The 22,689-nt window shown below is 35.5% G+C and overlaps 2 protein-coding genes across 3 annotated transcripts; one reads left to right on the top strand and one right to left on the bottom strand.

Annotated features, from left to right (window-relative positions):
• The first annotated feature begins 364 nt into the window (after positions 1–364).
• Positions 365–12,947, top strand: LOC105249009 (UBA-like domain-containing protein 2). The gene is made up of 4 exons (XM_011254136.2): positions 365–856; positions 6,596–6,670; positions 11,070–11,163; positions 11,434–12,947. Exons 1-4 carry the CDS (start codon positions 749–751, stop codon positions 11,589–11,591), a joined length of 435 nt encoding a protein of 144 aa, XP_011252438.1. The 5' UTR covers positions 365–748; the 3' UTR covers positions 11,592–12,947.
• LOC105249010 (1-phosphatidylinositol 3-phosphate 5-kinase) lies at positions 12,947–22,183 on the bottom strand. 2 transcript variants are annotated; one of them, XM_011254138.2, is made up of 15 exons: positions 21,930–22,183; positions 21,340–21,548; positions 21,069–21,258; positions 20,720–20,957; positions 20,413–20,619; positions 20,120–20,334; positions 19,710–20,052; positions 19,251–19,611; positions 18,721–18,991; positions 15,837–18,525; positions 15,193–15,749; positions 14,693–15,022; positions 14,442–14,603; positions 14,135–14,362; positions 12,947–13,786 (listed from the first exon to the last, which is right to left on the bottom strand). In XM_011254138.2, exons 1-14 carry the CDS (start codon positions 22,042–22,044, stop codon positions 14,157–14,159), a joined length of 6,093 nt encoding a protein of 2,030 aa, XP_011252440.1. In that variant the 5' UTR covers positions 22,045–22,183; the 3' UTR covers positions 12,947–13,786; positions 14,135–14,156. The 2 variants fall into 2 exon arrangements, with proteins under 2 accessions (XP_011252440.1, XP_025262149.1); XM_025406364.1 differs by lacking the exon at positions 12,947–13,786 and having other exon boundaries at positions 13,822–14,362; positions 21,920–22,080.
• Between the last annotated feature and the right edge of the window lie 506 nt (positions 22,184–22,689).

Genomic DNA, 22,689 nt, shown 5'->3' on the forward strand with positions numbered 1-22,689 from the left:
TTAGACATAATATTGTTATTCTATCTCGAGATACTCGAGGATATTTTTTTTCCAAGTATATACATATGAGCGATAAATTATATTTTTTAGAAAGAAAGAGAGATATCTTCGCGTTTTACTCGCGTGGGATACAAGTCATTTCTACGCGTTCGTATTCCACGCAATGCGTCGTGCGATAAGGTAAACAAAGACATCCTCGCGCCGGCAATCGATGTTTACCTTCGTGCCGGGAGAGGGAAAGAGGAGGGAGGGGGGGACGCGGCTCGGCGCGCGGAATGGCTCCAAACACGAGGGTGGGGGGAGGCGGCACGGCGCGAGCGGCGCCATCTGACGTCAGCTGGCGCGCTCCCCCCCTCCGCCGCCCCACGCGCCCCGACGTCGTCGCGCGCGGCCGTGGCGCTCTCGCGGCCGCCTGCGATGAGTTTAGTTTTGAAAACAAGGGGCCGATCGCCGCTCGCCGCGCTACGTCGTCGCCGTCGTCGTCGTCGTCGCGCGTAGACGATCGCAAGAGACGCGGTCGCGGGTCGTAAACGTTGCCGTCGGGAGTCTCGCGTGCGGTTCTTCTCATCCGGCCCTTCGCGTCCAGCCAGTTTTATTCACCAGACATATATCCGTCCGTCCCGTACCTCTGTCTCTCTCTCTCTCTCTCTTTATCCTCTCCCTCTCCCTCGGCCATCCTTAAACGACTCCTACGCTTCTGGCGTCTCTTTCGTGCCCGTCGTCGGTCGAAACGTAACGTGGTGAAAGAATGGACGCCCTTCGGGAGCAGGTGATGATCAATCAGTTCGTACTGGCCGCGGGCTGCGCCAGGGAACAGGCCAAGCAGTTGCTACAAGCGGCACATTGGCAATTCGAGGTAAGGAAACGGGAGGTGGCGAGGGCAAGGGGGGTTGCGAGAAGATGAAAAACAAAGAGAGAGAAGCAGGGAGTCTCGATGCGAGTGTCTTGTGGGAGCCCTTTCTGATGTAGATGTATGTTAATGTCGCAAAGGCGCGGGGGACGTGAAGAGTATGTTCCCTGTATGTTTCCTGTCTGTGTGTACTACACCGCTACGTAAACAAAGCGACGAAAATGGCCGATGCTCCTCGCGCGACGACGTTTCGGCCGAGGACGATTCGGCGGAGATTCGCCAACCTGGAGATCGATCGGCCTCCTCGAGCACGCGATCGTGTTGTCACATCAATATCTTGGTCATCCTCGCGAGGCGTCAATGAACGCGCGACCTGCTCGCTTCATTCATAAAAATGTTGCGCGATTAACGCCACGCGACCGAATGCGTAAATTTGGAGAAGGAAAAGGTGAAACGAACACGACTTCTCGTCGAAGCCGTCGTAAGATTCGTGTAATTTTTTGCCCCGTGTTTTCCGCGTCCTTATCAGATAACGGCGCTACAGTCGTCGTAAACGTAATATATTATCGAATAACGAATGTAAATAATGCGTCGCGTTTTCATCATCGGTTTAAATACCGGTTTCTCTCCTGCTTCGACGAGTCTCTCGTTCTTCAAAAATATCCGAACCAGAACGGTTAAAATTCACCAGGATGTATACTTCAAAAACCTTGAACACTTGGTATTCTCAGCGACTTTTTATTGTTTTATTTTGAAGGAAATTCTCGTGGAATTTTACTGGGATTCAGGAAACTTTTCTTTTGAATTGATAATTTTGTTTTTATGTTGTTTGATATTTATGTTAATCTATAAACAGCTTTAATTTTATAATTCTGAAAAGATTGTGTATTTATAGTAGCTTATCTAATCTTGTGCAATATTTAAATGTGGAAATCTTATGTGATTTTATTTTTTTCCTTATCTTTTGTATTATTTTAAAAATGTTATATAACTATATATATGTAAATATAACTATTTTAAAAATATTTGTTTTATGTATTTAAATAACATATTGTATATATACAACATTTCTTAGTAGTCTATGTTTTTAAAGTTTAGACAATATTTTGCTGTATGTTGTCCAAATTACTATGTTTCAATATTAAATATTAGAGTTACTTTGTAGAATAAAAAATGTAAATTCTTTATAGAATAATTATTTTAAATTTAATTATTGATAAAAAGTATCCAATCTTTTCAATTTAAAATATATTAAAATATATATTTCATTTATGTTAAAAAATCATAATAAATAAACTTATTTTAAAATTATTTTATCTAAAAATACATCAATTCTACCTGGAATTTTAAAGAAAAATACCTGAAAAATCGAATAAATCATAGAATTTATTATAAATTTGAGTATACATCCTGTTTACTTTCCCTATGTATGTATCTACGAAAATTGATCTCCGCTAATTATATCATTTTCTTTGCGGTAGGACAGTTTGTTTTCTTTCGCTTAGTTACTACGTAATCTCTTGCGTAGCTATAATATCTCGATTTGCGATCGGTCTCGACATTGCGCAATAGGATTATATATCATCTCTCTCTCGTTGCTGATTCATCAGCGATATACTGATACTTCCCTTGTATTTCCTCGATATACGGTATCGCATCCAGTATCGGCCTATGGGTATTGTGCGTCAAACATCGGACAATTTATGACCGCGATTTACAATCTTTCTTTTAAGATAACGCACAAATTTTTTTCCATTCTTTAGGGCTTGTCATTCTCGTGCAAAATAATACACAATCGTGTCCTAATCGCCGGACGAAAGGGATCGATAATTACTATTTACGTTACGAGTCACGCGGTACATTGTGTTTTTTAAGCGGTCGTCGTCGTCGTCTTGTTATAAAATATGTATGTACATTATATGTTTACAATCAGGAGAAAGAGAGAGAAAGAGAGAATTTTGTGGGCGTTAAAAAACCGGAATTGGTGTAATTTTGGCAAATTATTCGAATCTCCAGCGAGCATGACTCATATTTATTCGTGACAGATCACATATATTGAGATAAATGTCAATGTTTCCATATTTACGTTAAAGAATTAAACTCATTTAATTTTTAAATCTGATTAAAAATCAAAACAAGTTTTATTTTCGTAAACTTCTAATTTGATCGACGAATTAACTGCTTATTAGCTTTATTAGTCTATCAAAAAATAACTGTCGTTCTGTCGAAATTATTTTTTTAAAAATCTAAATAATCTTTTTTTTTTTTTGTTTAACACATGGAAAGAGAAAGATGTAAGATTAAGAATATTCAATATATAATTTGAAATTTTGCTATAGCCGTGTTTACTTTAGTTAAATTAATCATAATTCAATTAATCAGTTAATTCAATCGAAATTTTAAATTAGAACGAGGAAAAATCGTTACGTTCTAGTTACTTTGAACGTAATGATTTTTCATTTATTCTGAGAATACGATGATACGAAAGATGAGGAAAAAGCAAGATTAATATGTAATAACAAGCAAATACATAATATTCTTTTTTTCAGCAATAAATCTGGCAAAATGTATGAGATTGATTGTTATTAAAATATTATAACGAAAATATAATTATTACAATTGTTTTACAATATTTACGATTGTTTATTTTCAAGATTATTGAGCCGAACATCACGTGTAAGATTATCGACTCCTTATCTTATGATCTGGTTTCTTTGTAATCTTATTTTTTTAAATTTTAGGTCACATTATGATGTAATCAGAGAGATAACGAGAGCGTGACTTTGCGCTCCGACTTATGCTATACTAATTGCATTATTATTGTTATTATGAATTTTATGAAAGAATAAGAAGAATAGAGACAGAGAAAGAGATAGACGCAGAGAGAAAGATAACATTGCGATACACTAATACATGCTAATGCATCATTGTGATTAAAGTTTAACACGAGGAATCTTTCTGTGTGCTTTGTGACCACAATGTAAACAATGCGGCAACGTATATTTATACACACCGCAAGGAACGCGTCTCCTCTCCTCCTCTCCTCTCCTCTCCTCTCCTCTCCTCTCCTCTCCTCTCCTCTCCTCTCCTCTTCTCTTCTCTCTTCGCCTCGTGTCAACTCAATGTAACGCGACATACAGGGTGTCCACGTTTTATATCTCAAGTACAACATGATAAGAATGTGTAAGATTACTGCTACCGTTTCTCTCAGATATCGATAAATATTTATATTTATATCTCTTGCAATCATAATTTTAAACTTCTTTATTATAATTATAATTTGAGATTCCTTTCTAATGAATGACACGTCGTATATATATCAAATTTATATGCCGTTAAAATTATACCGATTTTAATCCACGGACGGCTGTAAGATATGTAGATAACATGTTACAGCAAATTTTCTCCATTCGAAAACTTTCTCCGCTCGAGCGGAGTGCTGCATTAAAGCGGAACCACACTATATATTTGAACTTGAGGCTATTTTATTCACTTGTTTCTTACTCAGCCGATTAAAGTCCATCATCAGTCAAATAATTCAATCGTAGGAGTAAAAATACAAGTACCTCTGAACTTTGTAATTGCGATGTTTCTGGAAAAACAAAAACTGCTAGCGATTTTAAGAGAGAGTTTGATATATTGAGTATTATATTATACAATTGCGTAATTGCATCGATAATTATTATTCTTTTTGTTTTTACATCGATTAAATTATGCGATAATTTTTTAAAATTTTAATTTGTGATTTGTTTGGACGCATGAATGTTTACTGAAGGAAAATTAAAATCGCTAGTTTTATTCATTCAATTATCTTGTTCTAAATCATTCAACTATTTCCATTTTATTAAATATAAATTATATAATATATCCATTATATTACATGTCAACTATTTGTTGTATATCTTGCACTGCAATTTTTTTCTTTTAATTTCCTCTTTTTATTGTTAGGATCTGAAAGAAGTTACTTTTGTTTCATTTTTTTTGCATACTTTTAAAAATGTCAATAAACACACAGCTGAAAATAACAGATACAATGAACACCCACCTCTATACAGCTTTTACGTATCCCTTTCGCTGCAACAACGTTCTGATCGAAATATGAAACGCGTTTCTTAGCAGACCAGCCTATTACATTCTTATGCTAATGTCTTTAATATATCCGACTATCGAGTATCACCGGTGTTTTAATTAAACACCGGTTGGTTGAATGTCATGGTGTATTGTGTAATGCATTCTGCTTATAACAGGCAACAAACTAGTTAATTCTGGCTTAGTTCATCAACGATATTACTCTGATAAAATTTTATTTTATTTCATTGTTAAAATTATTATGTAACATTGTGTATATGTGTGTATAATTGTCAGACGCATAGAAAACAACAGAACAGTCTGTTTATGGATAATTATCGTTATATTAATAATAATTGATAATTGACGTAGTGCTCTGAGACCATCATGTTACAATATTGTTATCAGCAATTATCGGATGGCTCTTGGACAGAGTGCGATGGTATGGATATCCGATATCGGCTTCGAGCGCAAGGATCGGATATCGATACAATAAAGCATCGGATGATACTGACGAAGCAGCTTACGATTACGAGATATTGCAACTGGCAGTTTAAGTAATGACAGAGGATCACAGATTGTACATATAACAAAGATTTCTCACTCGACCCGATTACATCGTCTCTCTATCTCGCTGTTCCTAATCATAGAGATGACTGCACGATCTCTTGCCTTCGATCAAGAACAACACGCTAAAATTAGAAACGCAAAGATATTCTGTAATCTTTGTGTCAATATTTTTTACTACTCGAGTGTAACGATAGAGAAGTCTAATAATAGAGAGCAGAAGATCGAAGAGATAGAATACTACAAAGAATTCTTTTTTTATAAATCGAGTTTCTAGATATTAGAAATAAATTTTATTTCAAGTCGAATATTATTTTAATAGACGTAATTTAAGTTATTTAAAATTTTCATTCAAATTATTTAAAATCTTCATTCAAAATGAATAAATTTATCATTAATTAAATCTATAAATAGAGAAAAACAAGTTTCGGTTTTTTTTTCCAATTTTTTTTCTCCACATATTTAATATCTTTATATTTTGATTGTTACAAATTGATTCTTTTTATTATTTTTTACTCTTTAGATGATAGATTTAAATTAACCAGTATTATTTTAAATGTAGCTCGCATTCCAGTTGACTATATGTATAGTTATGTAATTACTATTTTTAATTATGTAAATTCTTTAAAGAGAAATTGAAATTAAATTTGAATAAATTATTTTCGAAAATTTAAAATATAAGAAATTTAATTTAAAAAAATATTATATTTAAAAAGACAATGAGAAAAACGTTTTTCTTCCAACTTTTTTTTTATTTAGAAAAAAATGGCTTTTGTACATCTGTATTACACACACGAAGTAGTTACCAATTTCAAGTTCATCATTCAAGGATCAAATTCCGATTAACTTGATCGATAATATCTTCAGTATTTTGTGTCAATATAAATATAATTGAATTGAATATTTCGTCATTCAATGCAAGGAAAGAAAGATTATATAGCTGGAAACTGCTACAGGCAATTCTGTCCGTTAAATTAATTGCCGATTAAATTGATCGGAATTTGATTGATGGCTTTCTAAATCGTACCAGTACTAGTAAAAATGCCTGTTTATTTTAAGACACTACCTTTATCATATGTTATAAATCGATCGTGTCTTTTTTTGTTGCAGACCGCCCTCAGTATTTTTTTCCAAGAGGCGGCGATACCTTCCTGCGCGCAGGGAGCCGGCACCCACTTCGGCCAAGTAAGTCCCCCCGCATCGTTCACTTGTGGCGTGACTGACGAAAAGCATGTAAGACGGTAACCATGTTCTATATCCGTGCACTCTGTGCAATCAATGAGTTCTATTTCCGCGTCGGCGAGTCGCGTCGTCTTCGGTGCCTCGCCTCGCCTCGCTTCCTTTAGAACTGTACATGTATATGTGTATATTCCTCGTACAAGCACAAAACTTGAAATAAGGGGGGCCCTGAGAGAACGGTCTTTTGTACGAAGATTATATTCTTGTAACACGCGAAATTACGCTTTGACGTGATACAAGTCAAAAATATCATTGCATTTTATCCACATGTGGGTCATGAAAGAAGTGTAAACGGATATTTTTATACGCTTTTGTTTTTATCAGCTAGGATTCCTTATCATCGATTCAGATTGCGCGTTAATATTTTGAGTTGATACATATATAAAACGTGATGTAATCTCTGTCAAAATCAATATTATCTATAACAATATTGATTTCGGCAGAGATTACATCACTTTGTCGAGGAAGACCCGTTCTAAATTATCCAAAGGTTTCACCTGCAAAGTTCAGCCATTTATTTTCAGAATCACACTCCATATATATTATTCGTACACATGGAAATATTTATGCTTTTATTTGTCTTTTTGCTTACCAATTTCCTGACGAGATCCAATTGCAACGAATTTGATACATCGCTCTCTCTTTGAGCGTTTTTTTTTCTTTTCCTTCTTTTCGGTAGTTTCACATTAAAAAAAAAAATGTTGCTGATGCAGACAGGTAAATTTTTCGACGTCACAATAAAAATATATCGCTACTTTTTGTTTCTGTTATAACGTTGTTTGCGACAGAATTTATTTGGGTAGAATTTATATCAGCAAACTCTAATAATACTTTCTAATAAATTTAAATTCCATTGGCAAATATTAAACACTACATTGGATAAATACGAGTTTCAAGATGACTAGCTAGAATGATAAATATTTTTTCCTGCGTGTCACAGATAAACTTTACAACAAGTACAATTAGTGTTAATATGGACAGACGTCAGAGTTTGTTTTTTTTTTTTTCTAAATTTCATTACTAATTCAGCTATAAATGTTTCCTCACATTTAGATTAATCAAGTGCAAAACACACATGTCATGCGTCGTATAATATTTGTTAATTATTCACTTACGTCAGTTAATTTTTCACAATTTAAAATTATTGCTGCGAGACGATTTTTTTTTTCGAGTAGCACGTAATCTGACGTAACGTGGTTACGCGTTAAAAAAATATTCGTGGCAGAGCGAGTCGCGTGGGCCGGCTGGGTACGTTCCCATCTTATTGATTATTCAAAAGTAGGTTCACATACAACGAGCGGCGAGAGATCAGGATCGGGGAAAGGGGGGAGAGGGGGAGGCGGGTTCCAAAGTGATAAATACATCGGGTGCGGGCCGATTCACGAAACGTGTTCTTCCTCCTCTCGTCGCGTCATTCTAATGTGCATAAACACAGGAGGAAAATCGATTGTAGCGCGTGTCTGACCTTCACGGGGTGACTGCCGCCCCTTCCGCCAACTATTTATGTCGCTCTCTGATTAATTACCCGTTCTGCCTCTCTCTCTCTCTCTCTCTCGTGAGTATCTTTATTCCGTATAATTTTATACATAGGTATACAAGGTCGCGTCTATAACAGATGATGATGACAGATTGAGATGTACGAGAGGGAAAAGGAAAGAGACTTTGATTATATATTACGTTTTATCTTCGGCCTGTCATCTGCAGCCAAAACAGCAATGGCACAGAGTCTTCTGGGTAGATTCCTACCGCGTGCTCTCTCTGGCTTGCGCGAATGCACGATTTGATATATATTGTAGTTTATTCTGGTAACCTGGCTCTCGAGATTCGCGTGATCTGCCATTTATTCTTGCCTCGTGATCTCTTTTCTTTATAAGGTTCATTGCTCCATACAAAGTGTTCATTAATAAATACGAGTGGAGAAAATTCCTGTAAGAAATTGAAATATCTTCTTGAAATTGAACGTAAATAATAACGTGTATAATTTTCGAGATGCGACTGATCAAAATAAAAATTTCGCGCTTTAAAGAAATATGTAAATCGATAAAATAATAAAAATCGAAGCGACTTGGGAACTGCGTAAGATCATTTGATTGAATTGAAAAAGAATCGTGTTAGCTTCCGAAGAAAATAAATTTTCTGTTCACCAAATGTATCTGTTATCTAACATACTGTATATGTTACTACGGCAAAGTTACTGCATTCTGATATATTTTCTTTCTTTAGCGTTCGAGTAAAGAAATTTATATTCAGACGAAAAGAGCAAAAAGGTGAATCAATAATTTTCGATAATGATAATATACTTCGCTCGTATTTTATATCTTCAAAATATTAATATAGAATAATGTAATAAATTGAATTGGGAAAGTTTTTTAGCTTCTGAATTTTCTAAAAATTATCAACGAGAAAATTATTAAAATGCCGAATAAAAAGAATACCAAGATTAATGATATTAATGAGAAAAGCATATTAATATAATAATATAATATAATATATAATAATGTAATATAATAATAAAAATAATTATCTTCTTCATGAAATTTAATTAATCGTTAATAAAGAAATCAAAGATCTGATAGTCAGGCTGGGAAAACCAAATCTAAAGATAACACACACAGAGATATGAAGATCATTGACTCCTACTTTTAGCTCGTGATAGCAAAACTAAACCGATGATGGTGATACAATCTCGAGACAAGACACAAAGGAGAACCGCTGTCGACGAACGTTAGTGGTAGGTGTAGTTACTATTCTCGGTCGGCACATTCCGATAAGTGTGTGCCAAATCTCGATTCGCAAGACTGGACGGACATACACTGCTTCCAGATGACAATTCTTTTATTTTTTATTAACGCATCTGCCTTCCAATCGGTTCCACATTTTTATCGCAAGCTACTTTTATTCTCAAGTTATTTTAAAATAACAAGAGTATTAGTCATGTAAAAATATATGACTGCATATATGACTTTAAATTGTAACATTTGATTTTGCATTTTTTTCTGCTTCATATATTATTTATAATTTGATAGATGTATCAATCTGAAATTTAGATTTGAAAATATTAAGGAAAAAATCTATATATGTTTATAGAAAACTTTTAAATTTACCTGACAAATAAAAACAACCTACTCTTTGCACAAGTATGATAAAAATATATAATTTAAAAAAGCGAAAGTCACAAATTGCAAGATCTGAGAGATTTTCCATGAATTGAACGAGCGAAGGAACGTATGCATGTATTTAGTCCTTTCACTTTTTATTTTTTTACAATGACAATTGAATTGCACAATAGTAGAAATGCAACAATTATTTTTATTGTTCACAAAAAAGAGGAAAAAAAAGAAAATGTTTTCATAGTGAAATATACATAGAGCACAAAAACGTATCCTATATACATTTCGCATAAATATACAATCTTTCGCAATATTTTATTATCAATTTAAATGTAATCAATGTGAGATTTATCGAAATATACTCGATAAATCGCCTCGTCTAATGAGAGGAACCGCGTTCGATTGATTCTAATTCATTCAATAAAATGTTAAAAATACGAAAGCAACATGATCGACTATGAAAGAGCATGAATAGCATTGCAGCGAGCGTTATTTAATAGCCGCTTATCGGTCATGGGTTATCATCGCGACTGGTGGCCGTTGCCTACATGTGTTGCCCTTGTATTCTTTGATCACCCGTCTACCTGTCTGCCTGACGTCACATGCAGGAGTCGAAAGTTCAACGAACTCATTGTAGCTAATGGTCTTTCAAAGACCCGATAGTTTTTCCTCACTTTGAATCTAATCTCTTCGGTCCAAAGTACACGCAAGATTATTTTGTTTTTATATTGATTTATATATTTTTCTTTTTTCAAGAAATGTTTTTGCACAGCTTGATATATTATTTAATTAAAAAAAAAAACTGTGCGTCACTTATAAGACTTGGGAATAAAGTTTCTTGCTTTTTGAGAAAACTTGTATATATCTTTGTCTATATAAAATAATAAAATAATATAACAAGAGGAAGGAGAGCTTATCTAATTATAAAAGTTTAATGTGGATTTTTTCTCTTTTATTTTTTTTTTATTTTTTTAAATATTAATCGAAAAATTTATTTTTTAAAATCAAAGTGTAGCAAATTTGTCATTTTACATTATAAATTGACTTATATTATTACACTCTAAAAAAATTAAAAATTACTTGTTTAATTCTCAATATATTTCTCTTATAATTAGCAAAAAAATTAGTTCAATTCTGAAGATTGGAAGTTAGTGGCAATTTAGAATAAATTCCTGTAAATTTATTTTAATTCAACTACTTTCGCGAGATTGTAAAGAAGGATCTTACATTTACAGATAACACCATGCAATACGCCAGCCACTCCACCGAATTTCCCGGATGCGCTGCTGGCGTTCTCCAAAATGTCAGCCGGTGAAAAAACTCCGTCAGGTAAGAGTTGATTTTGGCAACTTTATACGTATAGCTTTAATAATTTATAAAAAAAAACAAATAATCTCCCAATTCTGTCACTTTCTTCATTTGCGTATATTTCTAATACCTTGCTTTTTTTAAATATATTTTTTGAATAAAATGTCAAGATAGATTACAGCGTATCATACGATTGAAAAAAGACAAAGCATATAATATAAATTAATTTAATCCGTATCTGTGATATATTGGTTTATTATTTACATATACTTATACCGATATCTGTTACAGGCATGTCTCCGAATCAGAACGGATTGCAGGTGAACTCGGCATCGAGTGTCATGCAGCATCATGCCGTTAGCGGTCGGTGTAGCACATCGGGCAATGCGGCGCAGCAACAGACGCAGCCGCAACAGACGCAATTTGGCCTGGGCGAGCCGCAGAGATAAGAGTGACTGTGCTAGTCGCGAGCGCGAAACGTCACGAAGATGACGCGCGATAAAGTTTCCGGAGCGCGAATGGTGCTCCGAGTATGGGACGAGAGAGATTCGAGAATGATTAGACACAGAGGAAAGAGAAAAATTCATTTTTTTTCGAGAAGAAACGCGTCCTTCCTGGAAGAGGGGGGAAAAAAAGAATGAAACTACAGGGAAAAATATCTTTATTGGATTGGAATCGGATTATATATATGTGCTATTGAATTGCTATGTTATCCGCGTATAATAGCAATGTGTGATGCGGTGATTATGTGTGTATGTATGTGTGTGTATGTATTATACTTGTGTAATGTGAGAGTGAGTTTGCGTCGATTTTCTCAACGACACCCATTCGTGTATCACGGAATGATTGCATCGCGATTGCTTTCCTTTCTGGTTTCTCCGAGAAATTATTTAATTTCAAAGAATGGTGCGTTGAAGAATCTGACACACACATACACATATTTATACATATGCACGAAAAGACGAAGGAGAAGAGGTGAGAATTACATCATAGGATTTTCTCCCCTTTTCTCTATCATACCCAGACTATACCGTAGGTCCGAGACGATCAAAAAGACATTGATAATAATTCTGAAGGATCATATTGTGAAGAATGGCTCTCCCGCTCCGAAACCCAACTTCCTTGTCCCCATATAACTATAGACAGTGGCTGTTTCTTTAGGATTCACCGTATACCACCGTTAGACTAGGCAACGAATTTTTCGCTATCACTTCCACGTCACAGTACAAAAGAACTGCAAGAGTTTCTTCGGTTCTCGTCTTGGAAAATCTTTGCGCACTTTTTCGCGAAAGATGATGAGAAAATCGCGTATTTTCAACCTAGATGAAAGACAACGCTGCACCCGAAGATATTCATTTTTGAATCGTGGAACTCGACTGGTTTATGATCCTTTTACTGTTGTCCTAAAATAGAATAATGCTTGCAATTATTCATGCGAACGGCGCGTATTCCGTTTCCGTAAGCACGCCGATACTTCGGTGGTATAAATAAATATATCAGGCTAAGTATAATAAACGAAGATTTATCGTGTAAAAATTTGTAAAAAGGATGTCTCGAATTGTGTAATTCGTTGATTTTACATATAGTAATTAATTACAAGTAAAAAGTAACTAAAATAAAATCCGAGTGATAGAGTATAATAGCTCGAAAAAATTAACGCGTCAAAAGTAATATATCTAGTAATGTTTCCTTTTTTCAGGCCGTTTTTTGCTGTCATGATAAGTGGTAAAGAATTCTCGAGTCGATTATTGTGCCGACTATACGTGTGAATACATAACTAGAAAATATTTGATTTTTTTTTTATCCAACACTAGACTTCTCACGATGTTTATAAATGCTCTTATATGGCAGCTCTGGCAATACGATTTTACCTGATATCATAGTTGTATATCTATATTCCCCCGGAAAATATCGAATTCTATATCTTTTATTACATTTCTCGTCACATAAATGGACAAGCATCTATATGATAAATATATATTTGTTTTCAGACTCTATTTATTCTTTATAATAGCGAATTTATATAGTTATCTCTCTTTTTATAGCTTTTTAGACATCTCTTTCTAATTAAAATAATAATGGAGAATTCTTTATTCTTTATAGTCGATTTTTATATATATCTGACGGCAAAGTGTCTTTACTAAAGCACAATATAATATCCAATTTTCTTATTTTTAATCGTAATAGTGATGGTGATAAAAATAATGATAAAATCAGAATCTAAACTTAACTAATTTAATAATTTAATTTCCAATAAATGCGGTCGAAATTTGAGTATTCGAGGTGTCGAGAATACAGCTTTATCTCTGTGAATGCGCGTTTATGTAAATAATAGATATTAGTTATAAGAAAAAAGAGAACTTTGTGAGTATGGCGAGATATTTTTTTCAATAAGGTACACGCTTTAATACTTTCCTTATATGTGTAGGCTGTATTTAAGATAAAACACTATTGACAAAAACAAAAATGTTTTATTATGTTAAAATTATAATTATTGTTTATTTGACTATTACAAAGAAATAATGGTCGTGTACATAATTTTGAAAAATTAAATAAAATATTAATATTGGTGCTTTCTTAGCCTCGTGGTCTAGTTTTACTAATACCTTTGTACTTTAAAGTTTGAGAGGGAAAGCAGCCGCTTCTAAAATATATTACAAAAGAATTATTATACAATAAACTAAATTATTATATAATTTAACAATAATACGTAACAATAATGTATATAAATATGAATATGATTGGAAGTTTACTTCTTTACGCGCGATAAATTAGACTTTATGTTACATAGCAATAAGATATATTTAAAACTGGTAACTCTATATCGGTATCACTTATGCTGTCAATACTTCTCGAATATTTTATCACTGTATAAAATGTTACATTAATAGTGAGCGTGTTACATTTTCGCGATATAAATAAAAAGTATATATGTACATCGATTACGTAATTATTGCGTACAAAATTGCGTATCTTATAAATTTCAAATTACATTTATTTCGGTGGTATTACATTTATTCCGGTGGTATTTCGACACTTCTACCTAAACCCGACCATCTGTCCGGTACCGGCAGAAAGTAACGATGCATCGCGGCGATGAACCTAGCACGATATTCCTCTGGTGATATTATCGTTGGTAATTTACCCTGGCCTCCCAGAATACCAGATTTCTTCACCATAGTCTCCAGCTTTTTGTCCCAAGTAAACGTTCTTATGTAATCTATCGATTGGAAGAGATAATAATATATAAGACGGACATGAGAAAAAAAGAGATGACGACAATATAGAGTCGCACTTACCTATTATACCTAACACGAGCTCGTCAGAGCTTGGTTCTAAGCCTACTAATAACGAATAATCCATTACAGAGTTGTCCGCTAAAAACTTGGTGTCCTGTTCAATGGCTCGATTTAATACCGCTTTGGAATGTGATCTGATGTATAAAGGAGAGTCGCAGCTCACTAAAATGCGAAACGTTCATTTAATATTTTGCTTGAAAATTCATCTATTTATAAATAGTCGGGGGGGGGGGGGAGAGGGAGACACGTACTATTCAATAGATTCTCGTCCAGCAAGACCAGTTCACCTTCGCACGTGTCGTCTGGATTCACTAGCCGATTCCGTACAGATCCTTTCAAATCGAATTTATCGGTGATGATTCGATTGTAAAACAGATTCTCCATCACCAACACGCTGGTACGAAGTGCCGCGTTAGTTGTATTGTTCTTAAACGACACCCTGTAGACGCCGACAATCTTGCCCAACAAAGTCGGTTGTTTGGTTTGCTGACACTTTTCCATGTAGGCGAAATAGTTGGGCGCGAAATCGAGAAAGATTTGCATTTCGAGTCGAGACATTTCCTTTATAATAAATCTATCGTCTGCAAAAAGAAGAAATATAAATAAAAGATAATTAAATGTATAATTCAATGGAAAGATATTCTTTCGAAGATGCATATTTATATCATGTAAAAAATGTACGTATATGTGCGAAGATCTAATCAAATACTCGACAAGGTATTAAAGTAGTTAAAGTGATAATCAATCGCACCTCTGCTCTTACAAAAGGCACTGCCACTCTTTCCGCCTCTTGCAGCCCACTGTATACTTCGACTGAGACTCCTTGTAAAGCCATCTTCGCCGCAGGGGAGAACGTTGTCTCTTAAAGCGGCGAATTGCGCGGCAAAGTATATCCTGCAGAAGAAATTGGTCGTAGCGTCGTTGAATTGCAGCTCAATGTAATTCTGTTGCTTTATTGTCTTCTTGTCGTCGTCGACGTCGGTGGGACCGACAACGCTGCCGGAAGATTCCACGTTCAACACGTTCTTGTCAGATTCGACCGGGCTACTGGCCGGATTAGGACTGTTGCCGCGGAAGAAGGACAGCACGGATGGCCGCTTGAATTCAATTCCGCCCGATTGCGCCAGATCGAGCGAGCTCTCCCTACCCTCTGGAAATTTACGTTTGCTCAACGGACTGGGATTGAAGTCTGAGCCTTTTGCCGTGCGCAGTAATTCTTGCAACGCATGCTTGTAATCGTGCGAGTCCAGAGCATACGCAATTATGGATGAAAGCTCGGACTCGTAGACGACTATAGGTACCACCGATCTGCAATACACAGGTACGAATTATTTTAAAGATATAGATTAACTATTGCGACGCAATAAAGATAATAGCGAGATTTAATTAAATTACCCGAGCGGCAATAGATAGTGCTCCAAAGGTCCTAATGGATTTGGTATTGTGTGGTTCACAGAAACAGACGGTAACAACTGGGACAAGATGGTCTTCTTCTTCTTCTTCTTATCGGTCATATCATCAGAAGACAGCGGAAAAACATCGGAATGCGATCTTTGATGCATCTTCGGCGATGCATCTTGAACGGTGATAACTTCGTCAGGATTATTGGTGGATTCCAACATCTCGTTGTCGGAATTTTCAATCAATTCGGCTTGAAAGTCACTTTGCACTGCTGTGATCGCATCGATGGCGTTATAATCGGCCGACATGGGACTCGAATCTTCGATCTGCGACTCTGATGCGGTATCCTCAGTTATGTATCCATCGGTATCGACTATATTATTGCTGCCAGTCGTCATCGATCGTTCGGTAAACCGACGCGGTCGTTCGTCTTTCTTTTTGGCTGACATCTCTGACAATTTATTATTCCAGGTAAACACAGCCTCTGAGATGAGTCGTTTGAGGATCACAATGCCATCCTCGATCCTAAACATCAATGCTTGTACTTGCTTCTCGGATACTTTACCCTCGAGCTTCTTATTCTCCAGGGTTGGCGACGTTAACTTGAGCTGAATCTCCTCGATTTTGTTTTTAAAATACTGTTGATCCTTGATTAATTGTTGTTTGGCGAGATTCAGACTCTCCAAGTCTGTCTGCAAGCCCATTAGTTTTTCTCTGATCGCCGAGAACACCTCATCGCCTTTTAACGCCACACTCTTCATCTCCTCAATCACGTTTGCGTGCTGCTTCGGATCATAGATGATGTTGATCAGCGGCGGTGGCAGAGAGATCTCCCATTGCGAGATCTTGGTAAACTTAAATACGGCCAACATATTTTTGCGGGTAAAATACTGATAATGATCGTAATGTAGGGAATGTTGACACGTATCTGTGCCATCACGTTTCGTATAAACGCCACCATAGAAACGTAACTCGAGATACTTGGCGAATGACAAGCACCACGTGTCGCCCGACATCGGTACTACCGGCGATACGCTCTTACATTTGACACATTTGCTCCACATAAGGATCTGATCGACATTCTCTTGTATAAATGGCTCGGAACTTATCTCGCTGAGACTGATGTGCAAGCAGCCGCCGTCGTGCGCGAATCGTCTGACGTGTTGAGCGATTTGCGCGCGACAAGCCTGCGCCGGGCATTTGTATTCCGTCGTCAAACAATAACGCTCCAAAAAGCGACCAAGCGCGATATCATTCTGGCCGTACATCATCATGTTTACCACCCAGGGATTCACGCAGAACGCCGGAGTATCGTTACCCGTGTGCGAAAAGCTGCAAAACAATACGGAAAGACGCTGATGGCTGCTGGGATCCAGACAATCCGGCCACGAGAGGGTCTGTTGCTCATTATTCTCGGTCGATACCGTTGATGGCTGGTGTCTATCCAACACGTTATACGTCGGATTAAGTCTGCTGCCGCATGCTCGGAAATTCGCCAAGAGACTCTGCACTTCACGGCTATCGACATCCGTAGTCAAGCGCATCTGAACGAACGGATGATACAATTTTAACTTGAGACTGTTCGCCCGTTCGCGATTCTCGGACGCGAGCTGTTCGTTCATGCTGTTTGTTCGGATCTCTTTAACTTTGTCGAGAAATTGCGTCGAGTAGTAGATCTCCCGTGGGAAAAAACTTCTCAGTACGCAATTTCTACCAAGCTCGGTCTCTAGATAAGGTATGGAAAACTTTAGATACGGCGATACGCTCAACACGGTGTCCTCGAGCGCTTTCTTAAATTTATTGAATAACGGAAAATCGGCGACACTCAGACGTTGACCATTCGGACTATTACGATTGAATACGTCTTCGTCATCCTCATTTAAATATTGATGCAACGGATCGCTTCGGTCGCTTATGGATTCTCCGTAAATGCGTTTCTCTTCAGAGGATATTTTATCCTTTGACTTCGCTTTGTCAACAAGTTCTTCCGTCTTTTGTTCGGTGCATTTTGTCTCCTTGTTTGCAGCCATAGAATTGTTATGTTCTTCCGTGTCATCGGAAACAAAGTTTAAAGTATTGTTCTTCGACTTGTCATTGTTACATAAATTTACCATATCATTCTTACGAGGTGCTGGTATCTTCGAATCGGATAAAGATGGTTTTAATTTTGCCTTAAATAATTTTAACGTATCATAAGGATCGGAATCTTCCGACAGCATCGAAGATACTTCCTTCAGAGAATCTGCACTTAAAATATTATCGGAGAAATGGAGATTTTCATGCTTCACAGGTATATTTGAATTGTGCGATTTAATATTTCGAGCACTTTGCTCATCGTTAACTGTGTCTTCATAATCTTGATTCATTTTCGATTTCTTTGTCTCGATTGCATGCGCATATTCATCGACAATATGTTTTTCGAGCTTCTCAGGCTTTTCGTCATTCGAGGGATCTTTTTGCAATGTTTCATCCAGAAACGAATTATTCTTGGGCGATGGCGGTTTAGCAAACTCGTCCATGAGAAATGACTTTTCGAGACGCCACGAGTAAGCAGCAAAAATCATCATCGATGTAACATTTTTCACTTTCTTTAATTCGGTCTGCGAGCCGCCTCGCAATAAAATCGTCGCGCCCAAATGCGGATTTGCGCAGCTTTCAAAATACATCAACGTCTTGACGCCTCCTAAAAGTTAACATTACAAAATTAATAAATGTCTTTCATTCTAGATCTATCAAGTTGATAAAATTTTAAAAACATGTCACATAACGTTTTATAACTTTTAAACTTTTCTTTATATAATGTTTTAAATTTGTCAGCAACCTGATATATCCAGAAAGAATTTTATATCAATTTCATATACATATTTCTTTTACTTACTTTGTTCATCTGGAAAATTTCTTAAATAAAACTTCTTACATGTGCCAAGCATATATCTCGCACTTATGTGCGCGTCTATAGTGTTTACAATACTAGCACCTGTACATCGTGCTACTCTTTTCAGTACGCTAAGTTTTACGTTTAGAACCAATGTCACGCCGCATTCTCTCAGCTTGTCCTGAGCTAATCTAGCTACAGAACGATGCACGAGTACCACGTCTGGACCTAGAGCAGTAATTCTCGCCACCGTGTGTCCCAAATACTCGCTCTCCTAACAAATTTTATGTACAAGAAATTAAAATATCGTAGAAATATCGATATTTTTAAGTAAATAAATATAAATATAAATATATATCCCAATTGAAAAAATATAAAAAATAATAATATAAAATATAATAATATAAATATAATAATATAAAAAATATAAATATATATCCCAATTGATTAATTAAAGATAACAAAAATTTGATTAATTGAAAATAATTAAAAATAATGATGAAAATATGATGAAAATTTATCATTTATCATACCTGCATCATTACAGGCTCCAAACTTATCAATTTGCCCTCCACACGTTGATACATTAAACCACATTGCAATAATAAAATTTTAGGATGCGCAATCATGGCATTCATGCAACGATGAGCGACATTCTTACTGCAAATCACACCAGATACGATATTACAGTCATCTCTGCTACCACCGGGGCATTTTTTGAACTGTATGTATTGTCGAATATCTAAATTATCAGCGTCATGATTCAAATCTGGTCGGACGTGGTCAACTATTTGATGTGCAATGGACAGAATCGTATTTGACCATGTTTGCGACAAGCCTTCTTTACTAAGGAGTTGCTTAATAAGAGAATCTTCGTGCGCTTTATACGCAGCCCTGCGAACAATAAATATTGTTTTTTCTCTTACTTTCCTTTTGTTTTACTTGTATTATACTATTAGAGTATTAATTATTAAAAATTCTAAAAAACTTACGTTAAACACTCATACGCGCTTAATTCGCCAAAGGCTGTTCTCAAATTAGTCGCTCTGTGCCATCCGTTTTTCTCCTTGAATTCGTGCACTTGAAGCGTATCACTCAACAGATCGTCACATATCTTGTGATTACAATCGTGTGATTTAAGATTAATCTCTTTTTGTTCGACTATTCCGTCACTACTGTCCACAGAAATTGCAGTTAAATCTTCCGAAGTTGGTCTTTTTAACGTGACGGTTGATGCTTCGAGATTTAAATCCAAGTAAAAACTTGAACTGGATGACGGTAAACGATAGGTTTGTGACTGCGAGCAGTTTGTAGGTTTCGTCTCACTTTCGGAATCTGTAAGGAGTCAATCGTTAAACAATTGTTTATCTCATCGTAAAAAAATCTCAATTTGTTGCATTACCAGTAGTTGAATCATGCTGAGGAATAGTTTTTACCCATGCTGGTTCTTGCGCATCGCATGCTGTCCGTTTTTCCGTTAATAAGTCTATACTTTGTAAGGAGGACAACTCTACTGGCCTGAATATGCTTGCTGAATCGTTAAATACGTTATCGCCGACAACTGATTCGATGAAACCCGCTTCCAACAATGCTTGGCCTATTGCAGTCGCTTGCACGCTATATAAAAGAAGGCCATATTTATGATGGAAATTTTGTAGCATTTTAGCAGTTTAATATTGTCGAATAGACACGTACCGAGTGGCTGTTTTATTCTGTGCTATCATCCAATTGACCAATTCGCTTGCTAGGAAACAATTGTAATAACTTTTCAATCGAATTCTATGCGTTTGCAATTGAATAGCCTGACTAGATCGAAACAATTCTTCCCAAATCATCCTTAAAGAGGCCGAATTTTGCAACACGAGTGAACGTTCGTGCGATGTTAGATAATTATTACCTGATCTGTAATAAATGAGCAAAACAGAATGAACTCAATGATAAAAAATTAATAATATATTATAATAATATTATAATAATATTTAGTATTCTGGTTAGTTTTTACCGTTTAGTCGCGTAATTTTCCTCCATGTATCCTATGCTTGGTTTCCGACATGTCGATGTTTCATCACCCATTGATTCGCTAGTGTGCTTTCGAGTTAACAGTGGTGAATCGTTTCCATACTTCACTTGAAGATCTTCTTGCAATGCTTTTAAATCCGCCGATAAATCGCTCCTCATGTCCGATGATTGAAGATAAGAAAGAACGACTTTGCAACAATATGTACAAACTCTGAGATCCCCTAGTATGAAAAAAACATAGACATAACAATAAATATATAAATATAAGTATGTAGTATATTGATGTATACATATATTTATATGGATATACTAAAGATATTTGTGTTTTATACCAGTGCATCCCATAATTTTCCCTGGTATTTGATCAGAGCAACACTTGGAGCAGAAAATTTGCCCGCACACGCGACAATGGTGCTTTCTTCGAAACGTGGTGAATCTTTCACCACATTCATAGCACTGCTTACTCACGCTATCTGGCATCCAGTAACTCCTCAACTGAGAATCTTTATATGAACGTAGATTCTATAAAGTAAACAAAATTGTATTGCAAGAAGCTTTACATTATATAATGTAAAAATAAATTGAAAGTATAATAACACTCACGTTACTTTTCAGTGCAACAATATTACTAATACGTTTCAAAATATTTGGTAAACTGCGGCCCTCACTGGCTAATGAAAAATTTATCATACTAGTGCTATCGTCATCAGGGGTTTGTTCCGTACTCTCAGATTGCTTCCACGAATCCGAATCAGAAGAATTATGTTCGTCATTGTTAGGAGATACAACGGAATCATTTGTACTCGGTGAATCTAAACATAAAATATAATATGCAATACATTATATAATAATCAAGGTAGTAATATTAAGTAATATTAATGCAAATTGTTGGACACAATTTTTAGCTCATTTCTTGATTTCTCTAAAAGAACTTAAAATACTACATTTTGTATTATATCTTCATTTGACAATCAATAATTATATCTCCTTATTAAAATGATTAAACATTCAAAATGTAATTAATTATAAGTATAAATATAAAAATGTAAACATTCAAAATGTAATTAATTATAAATATAATTAATATAATTAATAAATATAATTAATTATAAATATAAATATGATCTAATAATTATGTAAGAACGAAGGATTATGATAATATAATATATAATTAGATTCTAACTGGATCTCACTTCTGGTAAAGTTAAAGAATTTGGAGAAGAGCGACGCTACGACAGGTTGGCTCTCTTCGGGACTCAACGGAGCAAACTCCGTGAGTTTTGATGGAGAATTCATGTTCTTATTCATTTTGAGCGATACTATCTTCTTGTATGCATTCTGAAATTCAATGAAGCTCTCTCCCCGACATCTAAGATCACTTAATTACTATTCTCGTTGATTTTACTCTTACTGTTCAATTCCGACATTGATGCAACGTATGTGTACGTCAACGCATGGCAGTTTGACACATTGATAGATGTATAGATGATCCGATCAGATGATCGCGATCGTTGCGGCCTCTGTGATTCGTCCTGGAAATTTTTAGATGCTTTGAAATCTTGATAGATGGCGCCACCGATATTGAAAAAGATTTGCTCATCTCAGTCATCCATTTTGTTTTCTCTCTCCTTCTCTCCTGTTCTCTCCTTCTATGGTTTGAACGTGTTCAAAGAAGAAAAGAGCAAAGTGTGCAATTAAAAATATTATAATATTAGAATTAATTACACACTGAGTTTGAAACTGAAATTTCTTCAAGTGTCAGGTAAAATTCATTTATATTTTTAATTTATATTACAAATATCTCTAATTTATATATCCTAATAATTTATATTAGTTATTTTAACCTGCAATCTTGACGGAATTTTAATATATATTTGGAAACAAGTAGATGTATTATAAGAATGAGATATCAATTCTTATATTCATACATGATATGACACTACAGAATACAAA

Source organism: Camponotus floridanus, unplaced genomic scaffold, assembly GCF_003227725.1.
Source record: "Camponotus floridanus strain SB8 unplaced genomic scaffold, Cflo_v7.5 scaffold14, whole genome shotgun sequence".
Classification (NCBI taxonomy): Eukaryota; Metazoa; Arthropoda; class Insecta; order Hymenoptera; family Formicidae; genus Camponotus; species Camponotus floridanus.

Bases quoted from the DNA above. Each gene is read 5' to 3' on its own strand.
- LOC105249009 (XM_011254136.2), top strand. From the start codon at position 749: ATGGACGCCCTTCGGGAGCAGGTGATGATCAATCAGTTCGTACTGGCC. The intron at 857-6,595 runs GTAAGGAAACGG...TTTTTGTTGCAG, and splicing joins CGGCACATTGGCAATTCGAG to ACCGCCCTCAGTATTTTTTT. The intron at 11,164-11,433 runs GTAAGAGTTGAT...TATCTGTTACAG, and splicing joins CGGTGAAAAAACTCCGTCAG to GCATGTCTCCGAATCAGAAC.
- LOC105249010 (XM_011254138.2), bottom strand. From the start codon at position 22,044: ATGAATAAGAACATGAATTCTCCATCAAAACTCACGGAGTTTGCTCCG. The intron at 20,958-21,068 runs GTATAAAACACA...TTTTCATACTAG, and splicing joins GAAAATTATGGGATGCACTG to GGGATCTCAGAGTTTGTACA. The intron at 15,750-15,836 runs GTAATTTAATTA...TGTGTATTGCAG, and splicing joins CACTATCTATTGCCGCTCGG to ATCGGTGGTACCTATAGTCG.